At 51.0% G+C, this 15,705-nt stretch overlaps 2 protein-coding genes across 4 annotated transcripts in view; one reads left to right on the forward strand and one right to left on the reverse strand.

Annotated features, from left to right (window-relative positions):
* The window catches only part of CLU (clusterin), a 33,075-nt gene extending 28,306 nt beyond the window's left edge, over positions 1–4,769 (reverse strand). Inside the window, exons 1-2 of one of the 2 annotated variants that reach the window (XM_082616165.1) lie at positions 4,687–4,710; positions 4,407–4,476 (exon numbers count right to left, since the gene is read on the reverse strand). The gene's annotated coding sequence lies outside the window, so the exon portion shown is untranslated. Of the gene's footprint in view, positions 1–4,406; positions 4,477–4,686 lie in introns of both variants that reach the window. The other variant, XM_082616166.1, reaches the window with a different exon arrangement.
* Positions 3,576–15,705, forward strand: part of SCARA3 (scavenger receptor class A member 3) — a 42,172-nt gene continuing 30,042 nt past the window's right edge. For both annotated transcript variants that reach the window (XM_082616047.1, XM_082616048.1), the window contains exon 1: positions 3,576–4,294. In XM_082616047.1, the coding sequence (XP_082472173.1) occupies positions 4,288–4,294 (7 nt within the window). In that variant the 5' untranslated portion in view covers positions 3,576–4,287. The remainder of the gene's footprint in view (positions 4,295–15,705) is intronic.

Here is a 15,705-nt window from a genome sequence, read left to right on the forward strand (position 1 = left end):
AGAATGTCCATGCTCCCTGATCTGTGCTTCTCCCTCTAACCAGGGCACACAGCGAAGTCTATTTTCAAGCTCTCTCACTATGAGGGGCTCTGGACAATGGAATATGGGTAGAAGTGCTGTATACCAGCCCAGCCCTTACAATTCTCCTATGCATGATCCTCCATTCTCTCTTCTGTTTTGCAGCAACCTTAAAGCCATTTGTTGAAGACAGTGGTAATACAAGATGGAGGGTCCCTGGGTCCCTGAGTCACCATCTGGAAGAGAACTGTCCAACCCACACTGGATTGTCATGTGAGAAATAAACTTTTGTCTTATTAAGATAGTGCGTTGTTGCCACAGCAGTGAATTTTACTCACACCAACTAACTAATATAAGGGTAAGGAATGTCTACGTTCAGAAAATATACCAAATAGGAAAGGCCATTAGTAAAAAAAAAGAAGTCAGAGAAGTTCAGGAGGAGACCTGGAAGTAAGTAGGATAAGATAAACTAGGGGAAAAGAGATTCAAGAAGGAGCTGCCAATGGTTTGTGATGGTTAATTTTATGTGTCAACTTGGCTAGGCTATGGTACCCAGATATTTGGTCAGTCATTATCCTAGATGCTTCTAGATGTGAAAATGTATTTTAGATGAGATCATTTTAATTAGTAGACTTGAGTCGTCAAGCAGAACACCCTCCATTGTGTGGTGGGCCTTCTCTAATCAGTTGAAGACCTCAAGGGGAAATAGTCTGACTGTTCCCACGAAAGGGGGAATTCTGCCAGCAGACTGCCTTTGGACTTGAGCTGCTACATTAACTCTTTCCTGGGTCTCCAGCCTGCTGGCTATTGGTTCTATTTCTCTGGAGATCCCTGACTAATACAGTGTTAAAGCTACAAAATGGTTAAAGAGGGTACAGATTTTGAAAAGGCTATTATATTTGGCAACTAGGAGGAAGGGAGCGATTTCAGTGAGCATTGAGGGCTGAAGCCACATTCTAAGACGGAAAAGTGGAAGCAATGCCCTAATGCTGGAGAGGAGCATGGGCGGTGGGGAGGGAAGGGATCAAGGGCACTGGTGGAGGAATTGAGTTTTAGGAGAAAGAGAGTTTTGGGGGGTTCTTTTGCCTGAAGTAGAAAATAGAAAGTCTGGGGGGCTCCCTAGGAGACTTCATTCTGAGTAACTCACAACAGTGCTCAAGAACTGAAGTGGAACAACCCAAGTGCCCATCAACAGACAACTGGCTTAAGAAGATGTCATATATATGTCATATTACTCAGCCATAAAAAAGAATGAAGTACTAAACCTAGAGAATATTATACTTAGTGAAGTAAATCAGACAGAGCAAGACAAATATTATATGATATCACTTATATGTGGAATCTAAAAAAATAATACAAATGAGTCTATATACAAAACAGAAACAGACTCACAGACATAGAAAACAAACTTATGGTTACCAAAAGGGAAAGGGGGTAGGATAAATTAGGAGTATGGGATTAACAGATACACACGACTATACATAAAATAGGTAAGCAACAAGGATTTACTGTATAGCTCAGGGAACTATATTCAATATCTTATAATAACCTATAATGGAAAATAATCTGAAATATATATATATAATACACATATATATATACATACATATATAACTGAATCACTTTGCTGTACACCTGAAACTAACACAATATTATAAATCAGCTACACTTCAGTTTAAAAAAAGGACTGAGTTGGAACTTTGTACCTTCATTAATACATGAAGTTTCCACCACTAGTGATTCTGGTTTTTTTCCTCTAAATGACCTCTGCTCTTTAGCGGTTTCCTTTGACTTTCAACATAAGTATGGTGTACGTGCTGCAATCAACTGTCCCCACACCTTTCCCACCCAAACTCAAGTTAAAAACAATATTAAGCAACCTTCTGTAGCCCATCCCACCCTGCCTACCCTGTCTGGTGCTGTCCGTGCCTCTGCACTCAAGTCCCAGCTGAGCCACATCCTAACAGTTCCATAATCTGGTCTCTCAGGGGGAGTTATCCCAGTTGACCCTGGGTTCACCCCTCTGGCTGTTGATAGAAATTGCCTGAAATTACAGCTGAAAACTCTCACCCAAAGGCTGGTGTAATTTCTAGGAAATCCGGTCTCCTCCCTTCTTCCTCTGTGATCTGTGATCTTGATCTTGATCCCACAGTCCTTTTGGAGCAGGAGTTCATCCTCTGAACCTCTTCAGGGCTGGGTCCAGCTCTGCTCACCCAGGGTCCATCTACAGCCAGACACCAGTATATTTCATTTCTCTGCTGATGCATCTGCATTACCATAGCAACACATACATACATCCTCCAATCCCAAGGGGGCGAGGTGGTGGGAGAGGATCCTCCCACATACAAGGTTAGGACCTTTTTCTCACCAGACATCTGGGATCTAGTCAACTAAAGAAAGCCTAGAGAAAACCAAGGGTCATTTGTCTGTTCTCTCTTTGACAAATATTTGAGTAGCTTCTGTGAGAGGCAAGGTGGTGCACCGTGGCTAAGGTCAAAGGCGCTGGATTCGGCCTCCCTGGGTTCAAATCCCAAGATCTCCACTTACTAGCTACGTGACACTAAGCGCAATATCTATCTTCTGAAAAATTAGGACTATAATGGTGCTTATCTCATAGGGCTGCTAAGACGATTAAATTAATTAATACATAGGTAAACCGCCTAAAGGATGCTTTGTGGGTGGCTATCTCCCTGGTGTTTCCAAAGCAGCCTCCTGATCCATGCCACAGTCTGGGAGACTGAGGCTCATGTGGCAGACTTGGAATCCAGATTCAAAGCCCCAGGGGTACCTCGTGACTACTACCAGGCAGGCAAAATCCTCTCTGAACCTCAGTCTCTTCACCTGTAAAATGGGCAGTAGGTTCCTGGCTCCCTCTCTCAAGGCCATGGTGAGGTTCTGCTGAGATCACAGAACTGAACTGATACTTGCCATTGGGGAGGGAAGGAGATTAGAGAAAGCTGAGCATCCCCCTCTCTGACTGGCTGGGATTTGTGAATGGGGTGGGGGCCGGGGGTGGCTGTCCTTGGCCCCTTCTCAGCTCCCAGGCTTAGGAGAAAGTTTCTCTGCCCCTTTGGCCTCACCTACTTTACTCCAAGGGCCAAATGGGGGTGGGCATGGAGGTGTGGAGATGTGGGAAAGGGGCTGATGTAGCAATGGAGAGAGGCCAGGCCAGGTGGTCCCCACTGTGTGGTCCGCCTCCCCCTGCCCCACCCTGCCACCATGGCCATCACGCCTCAGCACCATTACTTGTTAAATTGTTGTCTTTCCTCACAGGATGCAACCTCAGGGAGTCCGGGAAGGCGTGGAATGTTCCCCACACTCCCGCTGCCGGAGGAGGGCCTCGGACGGACGAGAGAGTCACCACTCCTTTGCCTGAGGCCCGTTTCCCTCAGATGTCACTGTTTATACCAGAGGCCTCTCCAGGAGTAAAGTCACAGAAGTTGGGAGCGCTCAGGGCCCAGTTTTCTCCTGCAGAAAACCGAGGCTTGGAGACATGGAGTGGCCGCCCAAAGCCACTCACCCAGAGTGCCAGAGCTGGCCTGACCAACCGTCCGGGTCTGCCCCGGACCGAGGGATGTGGGACTTTCAGTCCCAGGCAACCCGGAGGACGGGAGGGGCTGGGGCCGGGACCCGGGGATCCTAACTTTTCCAGTCCCTCTACCCCGCAGATGGGTGAGGAAAAGGTCCAGGGCGGAAATCGAGAGCCCCCAGCCACCAGGCGGCCCCCACCGCGCGAACGATTGCTTTGGAAGAGCCTTCCGTGCGCCCCCAATCCCCAGTGCAGCGGCGCCCGGAGGCGGTCGGCGGGCGGGGCTCGGGGCCTTCCCCGCGCGAGGGGACTCCGGGGGGGCCGGGCGCGGCGCGGGGGCCCGCGGCGGCACAAAGAGGCCCGGCCGCGGCACTTTTGAAAAGAGCGAGGAAGTTGATCTGGGCCGGGGCCCAAGGAGTGACGAGGAGGGAGGGAGGGCGGGCGCGCGGGGCCGGGGGCGGCCGCAGCCCTCGCCTCGCCGGCCTCCACGGGAAGCGCGGCGGCGGCATGGGCGGCGGGGCGCGGCGCCCCCAGGCTGCGACCCCTCGGACCCTCCTCTCGGCGCACCGCCTCCGCAGCCGGGGCTCCGGCGTGACTCCGGCACCGAGCCCCACTCCCGCGGGCGGCGCGTAGGGCGGCAATCGATCCGTGCCCTCCCGGGACCCGCCGGCTTCAGCCCGGGTCGCACGGCCGCCGAGCCGCCTCCGGCGGGGCCCTCCCGAGGCCCCGGAGCGGGGACCATGAAAGGTAAGCCCGCCCGCGCGCGGGAGTTCCGAGGCGAGCCCCTGCGGGACCCCTCACCCTGCCCGGGCGCGGTGGGCACCTCTCTCTGCGGGCGGGCGAGGACGGGAGGACTCACCCGGTAAGGAGTGCGTGGGCTTCTCTTTCGTATCCTCCGGAGAAAGGTATTGGGAGGACAGGATGGAGCCCTGAAGTCCAGAGTCAAAGGAGAGAGAGGAGAGGGAGGGTGCAGAATGTGCTCACCGTCCATTGCCCTTTCCCAAAAAGCCATTGTAAATCCAGAGAAGTATCTGATCCCTTAAACCTGTCAGCACAGAATCATGTTACCAGCCCAACCTTCTCCCAGCATCACCCCATCCGGAGGACCCATCTCCGAGGCTGCTGCGGCCCTCACTTACTTAGCCTTTTGCCCAGCACCAGGCCCAGGATTCTCCTCCGGGAACTTCCACCCTTTCCCCAGGAGAGACCTGCCGTGTCTGGGCTTCTCAGCCCAGGCCCAGCCCTTCCTGACCTCTGAACCCTGGCTGACTGTCCTCTGACCTCCTGGGCGCAGAGTAGTAGGGGGAGATCAGTGGTGCAGGCCTGAGCTCTCCCCAGGCCAGCGGGCTTCACCGCAGTGGTCCTTACAGCCAGTTCTTGGGATGGAAACAAGAACCAAACTTGGTCCCTGATACCCATCCCTGGGCCTGGTTTACTTGAGGCCCGGGACAGTGCACCCCTGGTCTTCACGGTCATTCTCAGGCTAAGGGAGAAGCAGGCTTTGGAGTCATACTGTGGGACAGGGAACTTCGGGGTTTTGATGCTCCGTCACCTGCGTTACAATAATCCTTCAAATAGCACTGGGGCAGACGCTTATGCTCCTAGCCCCTCTTCCACTTAACTGAATGTTGAAACGGTAAAGGACTTCCGGGGTCATCCGCAGGGCTTTCCACCGTGCCGTCAGGTGGTGTGGGCGTTGGCGAAGCCGCTTCATTTGCATAGAAGGGTTTGAGGGTTCCTGTGAAGAAAAGGCTCCACGGGTAAATACCTCTGATGGATCACAGCCTCCATGTTGTATAGTTGCGGAAACTGAGGCCCAAGCAGGTAGGACCAGCCTCATGGGTGTGTCACCTGTGCAGTCCCCCAGGGGCCCAGGGCGCCACATGAGGCTCAGTGATCTGCTGTCGCTGTCTGGAAATTATTAATAATTTTTTAACAAGGGAGCCCATCAGTTTTATTTTGCACTGGGCCCCGCAAATTACGTTGCTGAGACTGTGGATAAGAGAAGGGACTTGCTTGAGATTCACAGCTCGTCAGGGGGACCGGCCCAGGGCTCCTGACTTCCAGGCCAGTGTGCTTGCTAATGCATACATCCCTCTTCCTCCCCTCCGGCCTCCGGTCCCTCTGTCTGTGCTTCCCAGTGGCCTCACCACATCTTGATCTATCTGGGACGAGGCAAGCAAGTTATCATCAGCCCCAGGGAGTTCCCTTAGCAGCAGAAAGCAGCCTCACTCACCAGATTCCTGCTCTCAGCTACCACATCTGTGCAGTGTCCTGTGCCCAGTCAGCGGTCCCGGGGCAGGTCATTACCAGAAGCCTCTGGAAAGGTCTGAGGCCACATCTCACCACAGGCTTGGGGCCCACGCTGCCCAGGACCTTGATGGTGATGCGCGCGTTCTCAGAGTGGTTAGGCTCCGCCAGCATTCCAGAAGAGTTCTTTGGGGGAAAACAGACCGGGGAAAAGCCAGGCAGGGCCGAAGTCCCCTGACATGGAGGAGACACCCAGCTCCCGGGAAGGGAGTCGGGAACACACGGCCCGCCTTTCTGAAACTCAGTGAGGCAATGCGACTCCTCTAAGCGGCGGAGAAAAGAGCTGGTGTGAACAGGTATTGAGAGGAGGTGTGTGAGGAGGACCGGCTGAAGCAGGTCGTCGGGTCCCAGCATCTTCCTGGCCTGCTGTCTGGGAGGCTGTGGGCTCTGAGCAAGAAACCCAAGTCCCGGGCTTCCCTGGTGGCGCAGTGGTTGAGGGTCCGCCTGCCGATGCAGGGGACACGGGTTCGTACCCCGGTCCGGGAAGATCCCACATGCCGCGGAGCGGCTGGGCCTGTGAGCCATGGCCGCTGAGCCTGCACATCCGGAGCCTGTGCTCCGCAACGGGAAAGGCCGCAGCAGTGAGAGGCCCGCGTACCGCAAAAAAAAAAAAAAAAAAAGAAAGACTTCCCCGGACTTTCTTGGTGGCGCAGTGGTTGAGAGTCCGCCTGCCAGTGCAGGGGACGCGGATTCGTGCCCCGGTCTGGGAAGATCCCACATGCCGAGGAGCGGCTGGGCCCGTGAGCCATGGCCGCTGAGCCTGCGCGTCCGGAGCCTGTGCTCCGCAACGGGAAAGGCCGCAGCAGTGAGAGGCCCGCGTACCGCAAAAAAAAAAAAAAAGAAAGAAAAGAAAACCAAGTCCTGCCCCTCTCACTCCTTTTCCCTAAAACAGCAGCCTCACCGCCACCTGGGGCCGAATTCCTGTCCGCTGACGCCTTCAGCGCAGCTCCTGTGTGTTTTTCCCCCACTTTCGGGAAACCTACGATCTTCCATAACCTCCCAGGGCCCGGGCCGCAGAGCTACGGGGAAGGCGGGGTTGATTCCCAGCCCACCTCCCTGCAGGGTCTCCCCTCATCCTCCCCGGGGGCCAGGAAGAGCCACCCCCTCTACCTGAGATGGAAAAGCCAGGGCAGGCAGTCAGTATTTGGCCTTGGGGGCATCTGTGGAGTGTGAAGAATCAGGATTTTTTTTACCCACGTGGAAAAAAATAAAGTGCCCAGAAGAGCGGGCTGCCCCTTCCAGGATGGCCCTTCCCCGGGGAAGCTGGCTTCAGACTGTCCTCCGAGGGCCGCACCAATCTGAGAAGTACATCTGCTGGCAAAGATTCACTATCCCCGCTCAAAGCAAAACACGGTGATGTTATGTTCTGTGGAGGTTGGCAGGGACGGTACTTAAACAAGAAAACAGGTCTGCTACGGCGCGCTGCCACCAGTGGCCAGGCGCCAGGGCCCGCTCTGCCAGCCAAGCTGTTTCCACCCTGAGGCGCCTCCCGCCCACCTGCCCACTGGCTGGCAGCCGGGCCTCCCAGGCAGCCGCATCTTTTGATGCAAGCAGGGCCCAGCTCCGGGTCCAGCCCCTCTCACACCTGAGGGGCACGCAGCTGCCACCAGCCCCTGGTGATGGGCCCACCTTGGAGCTGCCCACTGGCTTGTCTGAGCCATTAACAGCCACCTGTGGAATTGTTCCCACATCTCCAGCAAGAGGGTCCTGTCGTGAGATCCCCTCCCAGACACGTGAGTCACCCCTCCAGAAGCGGCCTGCTTCCCTGCGAAGGTGACTGATTTGAGAGTCAAGGACAGAGGCTCTAGTCCGGGCCCCGCGTGAGGCTCTGGTCAGTGTTTCCCCCTCTGGGCCTTGTTCCCCTGCTGGGTGGTCCCTGAGAACCATCTTGCTCTGATGCACTGTGACTCAGCCCAGGAGCTCCGGGCCTGAGAGCCACGTAGGGAGCGGAAGTGACTTGGTAAAGAGATGCTTGGAAGTGGGCCTACCTCATGCACCACTATGTCCCTGGGAGACTTGGCCTCAGCTGCCATGGACGGGCAGGGCCACACCCTGCTGTTCCCCAAACCTAGGGGAAATGACCCCTCCCCACGGAATCGGGGAGCAGTGCCCACAGCCCACAGGCAAAGGGTGGGCAGGAGAGCAGGGGGGTCTCAGAAAACAGCAGTGTGATCCCAGGAAAATCTACCTCTTGCAACTTGGCAGGGGAGATATATCCACTCATGAACGTGTAGACTGCGTCCCTTTTGGAAGCCTGACCCTCCATCCCCAGACCTTGGGACACTGGAGGGGGCCTGCGACTAGAAGGGGCTGACATGGCGAAGGTGCACAGAGCCAGTAAGTGGCCCGATGCGGGCGAGGGGTGCCCTGGGGCTCAGATGTTGGAGATCAGCTCCAAACAGACAGACAGACACACACACACACACGTGTGCACACACACAAGCTGGTCACCTTGCCATCCAGCTGGGGTGATTTTAATAACTGAAGACTCCCACCCCAAAGCTAATTTGGGAGCAAGGACAAAGAATTCTACTTCTCAATAGATGTTGGTGGACAGCTTGGTGGTTTTCGTGAAGGACAGGCAGCTGTGCTGGGTGTTACAAGTACAGAGTTGGCAGATACAGCAGCATGATGGACCGTGTCACTCATATATTCACTGTCTGTGTTTTGATCATGTTTAATTTAGTGTGTGTGTGTGTGTGTGTTGTGAGCACTGAGCCCAAGGCTGAGCCTAGCCCTGTCACACACCAGCTTTGTCACTTTATAACTATGATGAAGTCACTGGTGCTCCTTGGCCCTCAGTCTCCTCATCTGCAAGTAGACTGTGTGTTCTTTGAACTTCTTTCCAGCTCTGACATTCTCCTCTAATGTTTTTCCTTTTGTGAGGGTATGTATATTTCTATCTATCTGTCTGTCTATCCACATTTTCCCCCCAGACTAAGACTGTAAAGCCCACAGGGTAGCATCCAAGTGTGAGTTTCATGAGTGGGAGGACCCTGGCTGCCTTTTTCTTGTCTCACTCTTGCACAAGGCCTGGCACTTAGGAGGTGTCCATTATATTTGTTCAGTGGTTACATCTGAGTCCCCCACTGGGCTGAAATCCTTAAAGGCAAGGACACCCCATGGTGTCCCCAGAACCTAACACAGGTATTTGGTAAAGATTTATGCTTCTATTTAACCAGCAATTTTTTTTTTTTTAACCAACTGCCAAGTGCCCGGGCTTGTGTGTCTATGTCTGTCTAATGGCCAAAAAAGATGCAGAGAAGGGCTTAGAGTTTGGACACTGTCCTTTCTCTCCAGGAGCGTACCCTTTCCTGGGACACTTACGACTTGTGCCCAAATCATTCAAAAAAAGTCTGAAAGTGCTAAGTGCATGAGAGAGGTCCCAAGGAGAGGGTTTGGGTGTTATTGGTCCTTTCCCATCTCTTCTCCTTTGCTGCTCCTCCTCTGGAAGCGTCTGTGGTCTCAGCCGTGGACTCCCGTTCCTTGAACAGCCCCACCTAGTCTCAAGGATGGGATACACAGGACAGGCTGGTGATACTGGATTTAATCCTCTGAGCCCCAGACCCTTACCCGACAGTGTCCTAAACGTCTAGCTGGAGACCTGCAGACACTCCTTTAAGGTGCAGATGGGATGCCTTCACATCCAACTGAACCCAGGTTAAATAGTGGTTATTCTGAGATGTTGCCCCACACCTTTCAGTCAGCAAACATGTATCAATACCCACTTTGGGGGAGGAAGCGGCTAGTCTAAAGGGGAGCAAGGATGCCCTCCGGCGGAGACAAAACATACACACTTAAGAAGAGAACCAAGTAAGCAAGGGGGATGATGCGAAGGAACCAGGGAGTGGTATATACAGTAGATTGCATAGGAATCCCCAGAAAGAAACAGCCTTTCAAGTTGGGGCAGGTCGGGAAGGCTTTAGGGAGGAGTAGACGGTGAGCAATATTTGGATGGGGTCATCCAAGAGACAGGAGGAGCAGGAAGCATGTTGGTGAAAGCTGGGCACTGTCATTGGGTGTGTTCACCGGTGATGGGAATCACCTGGTGTTTGAATTGCCCGAAGACCGAGGGCTGGCAGAGAAATGCAGGGAGCCACAGGACTGGGAGGCTGTGGGTGCCACGCCAAGGACTCCAGCTGTGTCCTGTTGACTCCTGTTGACTTTGGAGAAGCCCTAGAAGGGTTTGTCAGGAGATGGCCTGATTGCTACTTCTCTAATGGCCTTCCCCCAGGTTGGGAAATCTCTACTTTTAGAGAAAGCAATGAGGGAAGAAGAAAATGAGCCTGTAACAGAGCCAAGAGGAGCGGTTGGGGACACCGGGGGAGAAGGAGGACGTAATGTAATGGAAACCGAGAGGAGAAAGTTCCAAGAAGGAGAAAATGGTCAACAGTGTGACTGTTGATGGACAGGCTTAGCTAAGGGTTTTTTGATTCTGAACAAAGTAGGCTGCAGAAACCTAGAGGGGAGTGGGTGGATTTGAAGCGGAGGCACAGGAAGGCCTTGTGTTAGAGAAGTTTCAGGAAAAGGGAGCTAAGGAGGTGAAGTAAGAAGCGGGGCCAGGCGTGAATGGTTTTTCGAGGTGGTGCTGGCCTGCCCATTGGAAGGTGGAGGGAGAGGAGAGAAGGGGAGATGGGGGCCTGGGGATGAAGGAGATAGGAGTGGCTGAGCTTTGCTGTAGAAAGAAGAAAGGCTATGACTTCCCTGGTGGGCCAGTGGGTGAGACTCCGTGCTCCCAATGCAGGGGGCCCGGGTTCGATCCCTGGTCAGGGAACTAGATCCCACGTGCAGCAACTAAGACCCGGAGCACCCTAAATAAATAAATAAATATTTTTTAAAAAAGAAGGAAAGCTGCCTTTATGGGGGCCCCAGGAAGGATGTAGACATAGGCTCTTTGCATTCCTAGTTGCATGTAATCTTTTTACCATATATCCCCTTAAAAAAATTTTGAAAAATTCAGAAAAGGAAAAACAAAAATTGCACTCACCTGAACTCCTACCCCTCAGAGATAATTGACAAGATTTGGAAGAGAGTTCTTCCAGAAATCCTTCAGTGTATATTTGCACATGGATTTTTTTTCACATAAGTAAGATTATACTACTAATAACATGGCTTATTCTATGTATGTATTTATAAAATTCAGCAATAGAACCTAGATATCTTCCCTAGGCAGTAAGTATAGATCTGCATTCTTTTTTATTGGCTGCATAATATCCCCCAACAAACGTTGACTTAGGGATGCAGGCTTCCTCCATCCTATGATGCTGCTGTCTTTCAGGCAGTATGGCTTTACAACAATTTATTTAACCAATCCCTTATCAATGGGCATTTAAGGTATATACATTTATACTCAGGTTTTTCATAGCATGCAGTGATAATCTTTACATCTCCGTCTTTGCCTAGTGGTATACGTATCCCCTTAGAAAAAAATTCCTAGAAGGGGTTGCTGAGTGAAAAGCCATGCTCATTTGAAGTTTGGCTATCATCAAAAAGAACACAAATAACAAATGTTGGTGAGTACATGGAGAAAAGGGAGCCCTTGTGCACTTTTGACAGGAATGTAAATTGGTGCAGCCACTACGGAAAACAGTATGGCCGTTCCTCAAAAAGTAAAAATAGAGCTACCATATGATCCAGAAATTCCACTCCTGGGTATATATCCAAAAAACCCCCACTAATTCAAAAAGATATATGCACCCCAAAGTTTATAACAGCATTATTTACAATAGCCAAGATAAAGAAACAACCTAGGTGTCTGTCAACAGATGAATGGATAAAGAAGATGTGGTACATATATATATATATATATATATATATATATATATATATATATACACACACACACACATATATATGCAATGGAATATTACTCAGCCATAAAAAAGAATGAAACTTTGCCATTTGCAACATGGATGGACTGCAAGGGTATTATGCTGAGTGAAATAAGTCAGAGAAAGACAAATACTGTATGATATCACTTATATGTGGAATCTAAAAAATACAGCAAACTAGTGACTATAACAAAAAAGAAATAGACTCACAGATATAGATAACAAGTGAGTGGTTACCAGTGGGGAGAGGGAAGGGGGGAGGGGCAAGACAGAAGTAGGAGATGAAGAGGTACAAACTACTTGTATAAAACAAGCTACAGGGCTTCCCTGGTGGCGCAGTGGTTTAGAGTCCGCCTGCCGATGCAGGCGACACGGGTTCGTGACCCGGTCCGGGAGGATCCCACATGCCGCGGAGCGGCTGGGCCCGTGAGCCATGGCCACTGAGCCTGCACGTCCGGAGCCTGTGCTCCACAACGGGAGAGACCACAACAGTGAGAGGCCCGCGTACCACAAAAAAAAAAAAAAAAAGACTTAGTGCAGGGGATTAGGAAAAACAGCAGGAGAGGGTGCAAGAAAGGAGCTTGCGATCATGCAGACAGAACAGCAGTTAGGTTTACCCCAGAGGGTGTGCAGAGGCTGAGCTGCCGTCAGCGTGGAGATGAGACCTACAGATTCCAGGTCAAGGAGCCCTGCGGTCTAGAGACCCGGTGGGCTTTCAACATGTTCCCTTCATTAAAGCTGGTGGCGGGAGACAGGATGAAGATATCATCGAATCCAGGTGATGTACTTATCCAGAACAGTATTCCCCAATGTGGGTGCACCTCTGACTACCAGTTCCATTGGATTTAATAGATCATTGTTTTCAAGAATGGCAAGAAACTGTATGGTGAAATAAGTTTCAGAAACACAGAATTAAACACAGATAGAGATGGACTTTTTTTCTTTTTTTGCAGAAGTTTTCAAAATGTGTACTATGTTAATGTGAGTCTCGAGAGGGTGATGGAAGATGCAGCATTTTCCAGATTTACTTGATCAAAGAACCCCTTTTCACAAAGAATATTTTGAACTAGTCCTCTGTAGGACGTGTGTTTGAAAACCGAACTTCTTGAAAGTTGGAAGTTGGTCCTGAGAGTGACAGGCATTAAGAAAGATAAATGACAGCAATTCAAGCGGGATAGAAAAACAATCCGAATAAAAACGGCTGTTGCTACCATTGATCAAGTACTTACTATGCACCAGGTACCTTTTGTACGTTGTCTCATTTTCACAGCAGCTCTGTGCAGGAGATGGTATTCTTACTGTTTTGTACACGGAGCCCAGAGAGGGGAAGGGGAATCCCCCTGCGAGGGACAGCATGACTGGAAGTGGTGAAAAGCAGAGAGTGAGGGGTTTAGAGGCCCAGAGGTAACAATGAAGATCAAGAAACTCATGATTCCCGCCCCTCCCACCCTACTGGGTTTGTGGGGTTCAGGATCGATGGGGGAGCTGCTGTGTCCACAGAGGAGACCATTGTGTATGTGATAGGGGAGGGTTAAGGTCTGTTGTACTGAGTGAATAGCCGGGGTTCTCTTCTCAAAGAGAGGTTATACAGCCCCTTGAAGGGGTACAGTCCTCCCCCTATATCTGCGGGGGATTGGTTCCAGGGTCCCCCACGGATACCAAAATCCAAGGATACTCAAGTCCCTTATATAAAATGGCATAGTATTTGCATATAACCCACACACATCTTCCCATATACTTTAAATCATCTCTAGATTAGTTATTACACCTAATACACTGTAAATGCCAGTGTAAATGTAAATAGTTGTAAATACACTGTAAATGCTATGTAAATAGTTGCTGGTCACTCAGCAAGTTCAAGTTTTGCTTTTTGGAACTTTCTGGAAATTTTTTTCCAAATATTTTCTAACCGCGGTTGGTTTTATCCGCGGATGTGGAACCCACGAGTACGGGTTGGCATCTGGAGTTGTCGCAGATAACCAGGGATTGCTACTGGCATTCGGTGGGTCAGAACACCAGAGGTCTGCTCGGCGTGGGTAAATCCTGTCTAATGGAGACCTGTGCCACTCAAATGCCAAGAGTGCCCCAGTTAGAATACTGAGGGCAAGAAAGGGGAGGAAAGTCATTTAGGATAAACAGGGAGATCGCCCACAACCTCTGTGGTTATAGGAACCGTGGAAGGCAGCAGATGCTAGGGGCTGGGGGCTGGGGCCTGGCCCTGAGGATGCAGGTGGAGGTGGCAGCCAGGAGAGGAAATGCCTGTCCCAGGAGCATCGAATGTGGATTTTAGGAATGAAGGAGCAGAAAAGAGGTGACTGTCACGGGAGCAAGTCATGACACCTTGCCGAGCAGGAGAACCTGAAAGGGAAGGACCAGATCATCAGAGCAGAGAGGGACGGACTGATTCCCATCCGAATATAAACGTAGCCCCAGCGGAAGCCTGTGGGGAGGGGGTCATGGCCGAAGGGTTCCAATGAAACCAGTTTTGCCACCTTAATTATAGCATTCTCCGGCCATAAACTACAATTATTCTGCAACTCTAAATATAGCACTGGCTCCTGAGAAGACTCTGAAATCTTTATTTTTACTGCCCCAATTGGCTGTTTTGAAAACCCACTCTGTGAACTCCGTAGAAGATAATCATCAAAATATGTTCCTTGAAGTTCCCAAAGAAAGACCTTTTATGCAGTTCCTCGAATCTCTCCCCCGCTTGCTGACTCTGATGGAAGACTGCAGTCCCTGAAAGGCTAAAGAGTGAATCAACACCACATTTTCAGTCAACCAAAAGCTGGATTCTGCGACCACAGTTGAGTTAGCAGTTGGTTAACAGGTCGGGGCTAGTTTCCACCTCCAGAGGGACAAGTGAACCCGGCTCAGCCCCAGCAGAGCCAAAGTCACACCCAGCCATGTGCCGACTCTGGCACCTTCAAATCAAACTCTCTACAACGTGGCTCTGTGGGAGCTGAGGCTTGAAAAAAACAAGGGAGTTCCCTTGTGGCTGCCTTTCTGATATTTGAGTTGGAGATTATGACTGTAGGTATGGGAGAAACAGAGGTTCTTTCAAGACTCCAGTGGTTGCCACTACTTTATGAGTCTGGGCTTGCAGCGCTGTCTTTGAAGGCTAATTTTTTTTTTTTTTTAATTCACTGCCTGGAATTTGGGTAGAGATCGCTAGCTGAAGAGTGGGGCCCGGCTGTGCCTTCAGTAGGTCATTCATGGGCCTGGCTTCTTCATGACAGGAATGAGGATGCCCCCTCATGACGGCTGCAATCCCTTGGGGCCTCTGGAACAGGGGAGGCTGAAACTGGCTCACAGAGTCTTTGATGTTTGCTACCCAGAGCAGCAGGCTGTCCCAAGCTTGTCTCAAGAGAGGGGTTTTCCTGAATACTTACGGTTCCAGGCATTACCCTAGCTTTGCCGGTGCCCTTTGCCAAGCCCACCCCCTCCTGTCCCAGTGGCCTTTCTCCTGGAATCAGCAAAATGAAAAAAAAGAAGAGTACAAAAAGAGAGACAGAGAGAAGGTAACAGAAGCTACTTCTGCCTTCCTGGAAAGGTGGCCTCTTTTCAGACAACTGTGGTGACATCTTCAGCCATTCCAGGCACCTGGCAGCCCACACTGACATGCAGGTGCTTCTCAGTTTTCAGCATGTCAGGAAGTGCTCAGTTTCATGGATGGTTTACGTATGATGCAGGAAAGAACCACAGCCTGATTTGAGAGGGCCATAAAAATGCTGGTGGTATTCTAAAGTGATTAACTGGACACATGGAAAAAATTAACCACCCCCCACCCCCCAAAAAAAGGGAGGCCTTTTAGCTTTAGGAGAGGAAAATCATATCCCTTGTTCCAGCTCTGAGAAAGGGAGGGGAAGAAGATCCTAAATTTTGCTGCACTGCCCCCAACCTACCCTTTCATTCCTTTTCAATCCAAACATTAGGCCCCTCCCTGTATATTCATTTTAAGTCTCTGCTGCTTTAAGCCTTTGCAGCCTCAATGCATCAGAACTCCCCAACACTCCC

This window comes from Mesoplodon mirus, assembly GCF_964341445.2.
Source record: "Mesoplodon mirus genome assembly, chromosome: 1".
NCBI classification, from domain to species: Eukaryota; Metazoa; Chordata; class Mammalia; order Artiodactyla; family Ziphiidae; genus Mesoplodon; species Mesoplodon mirus.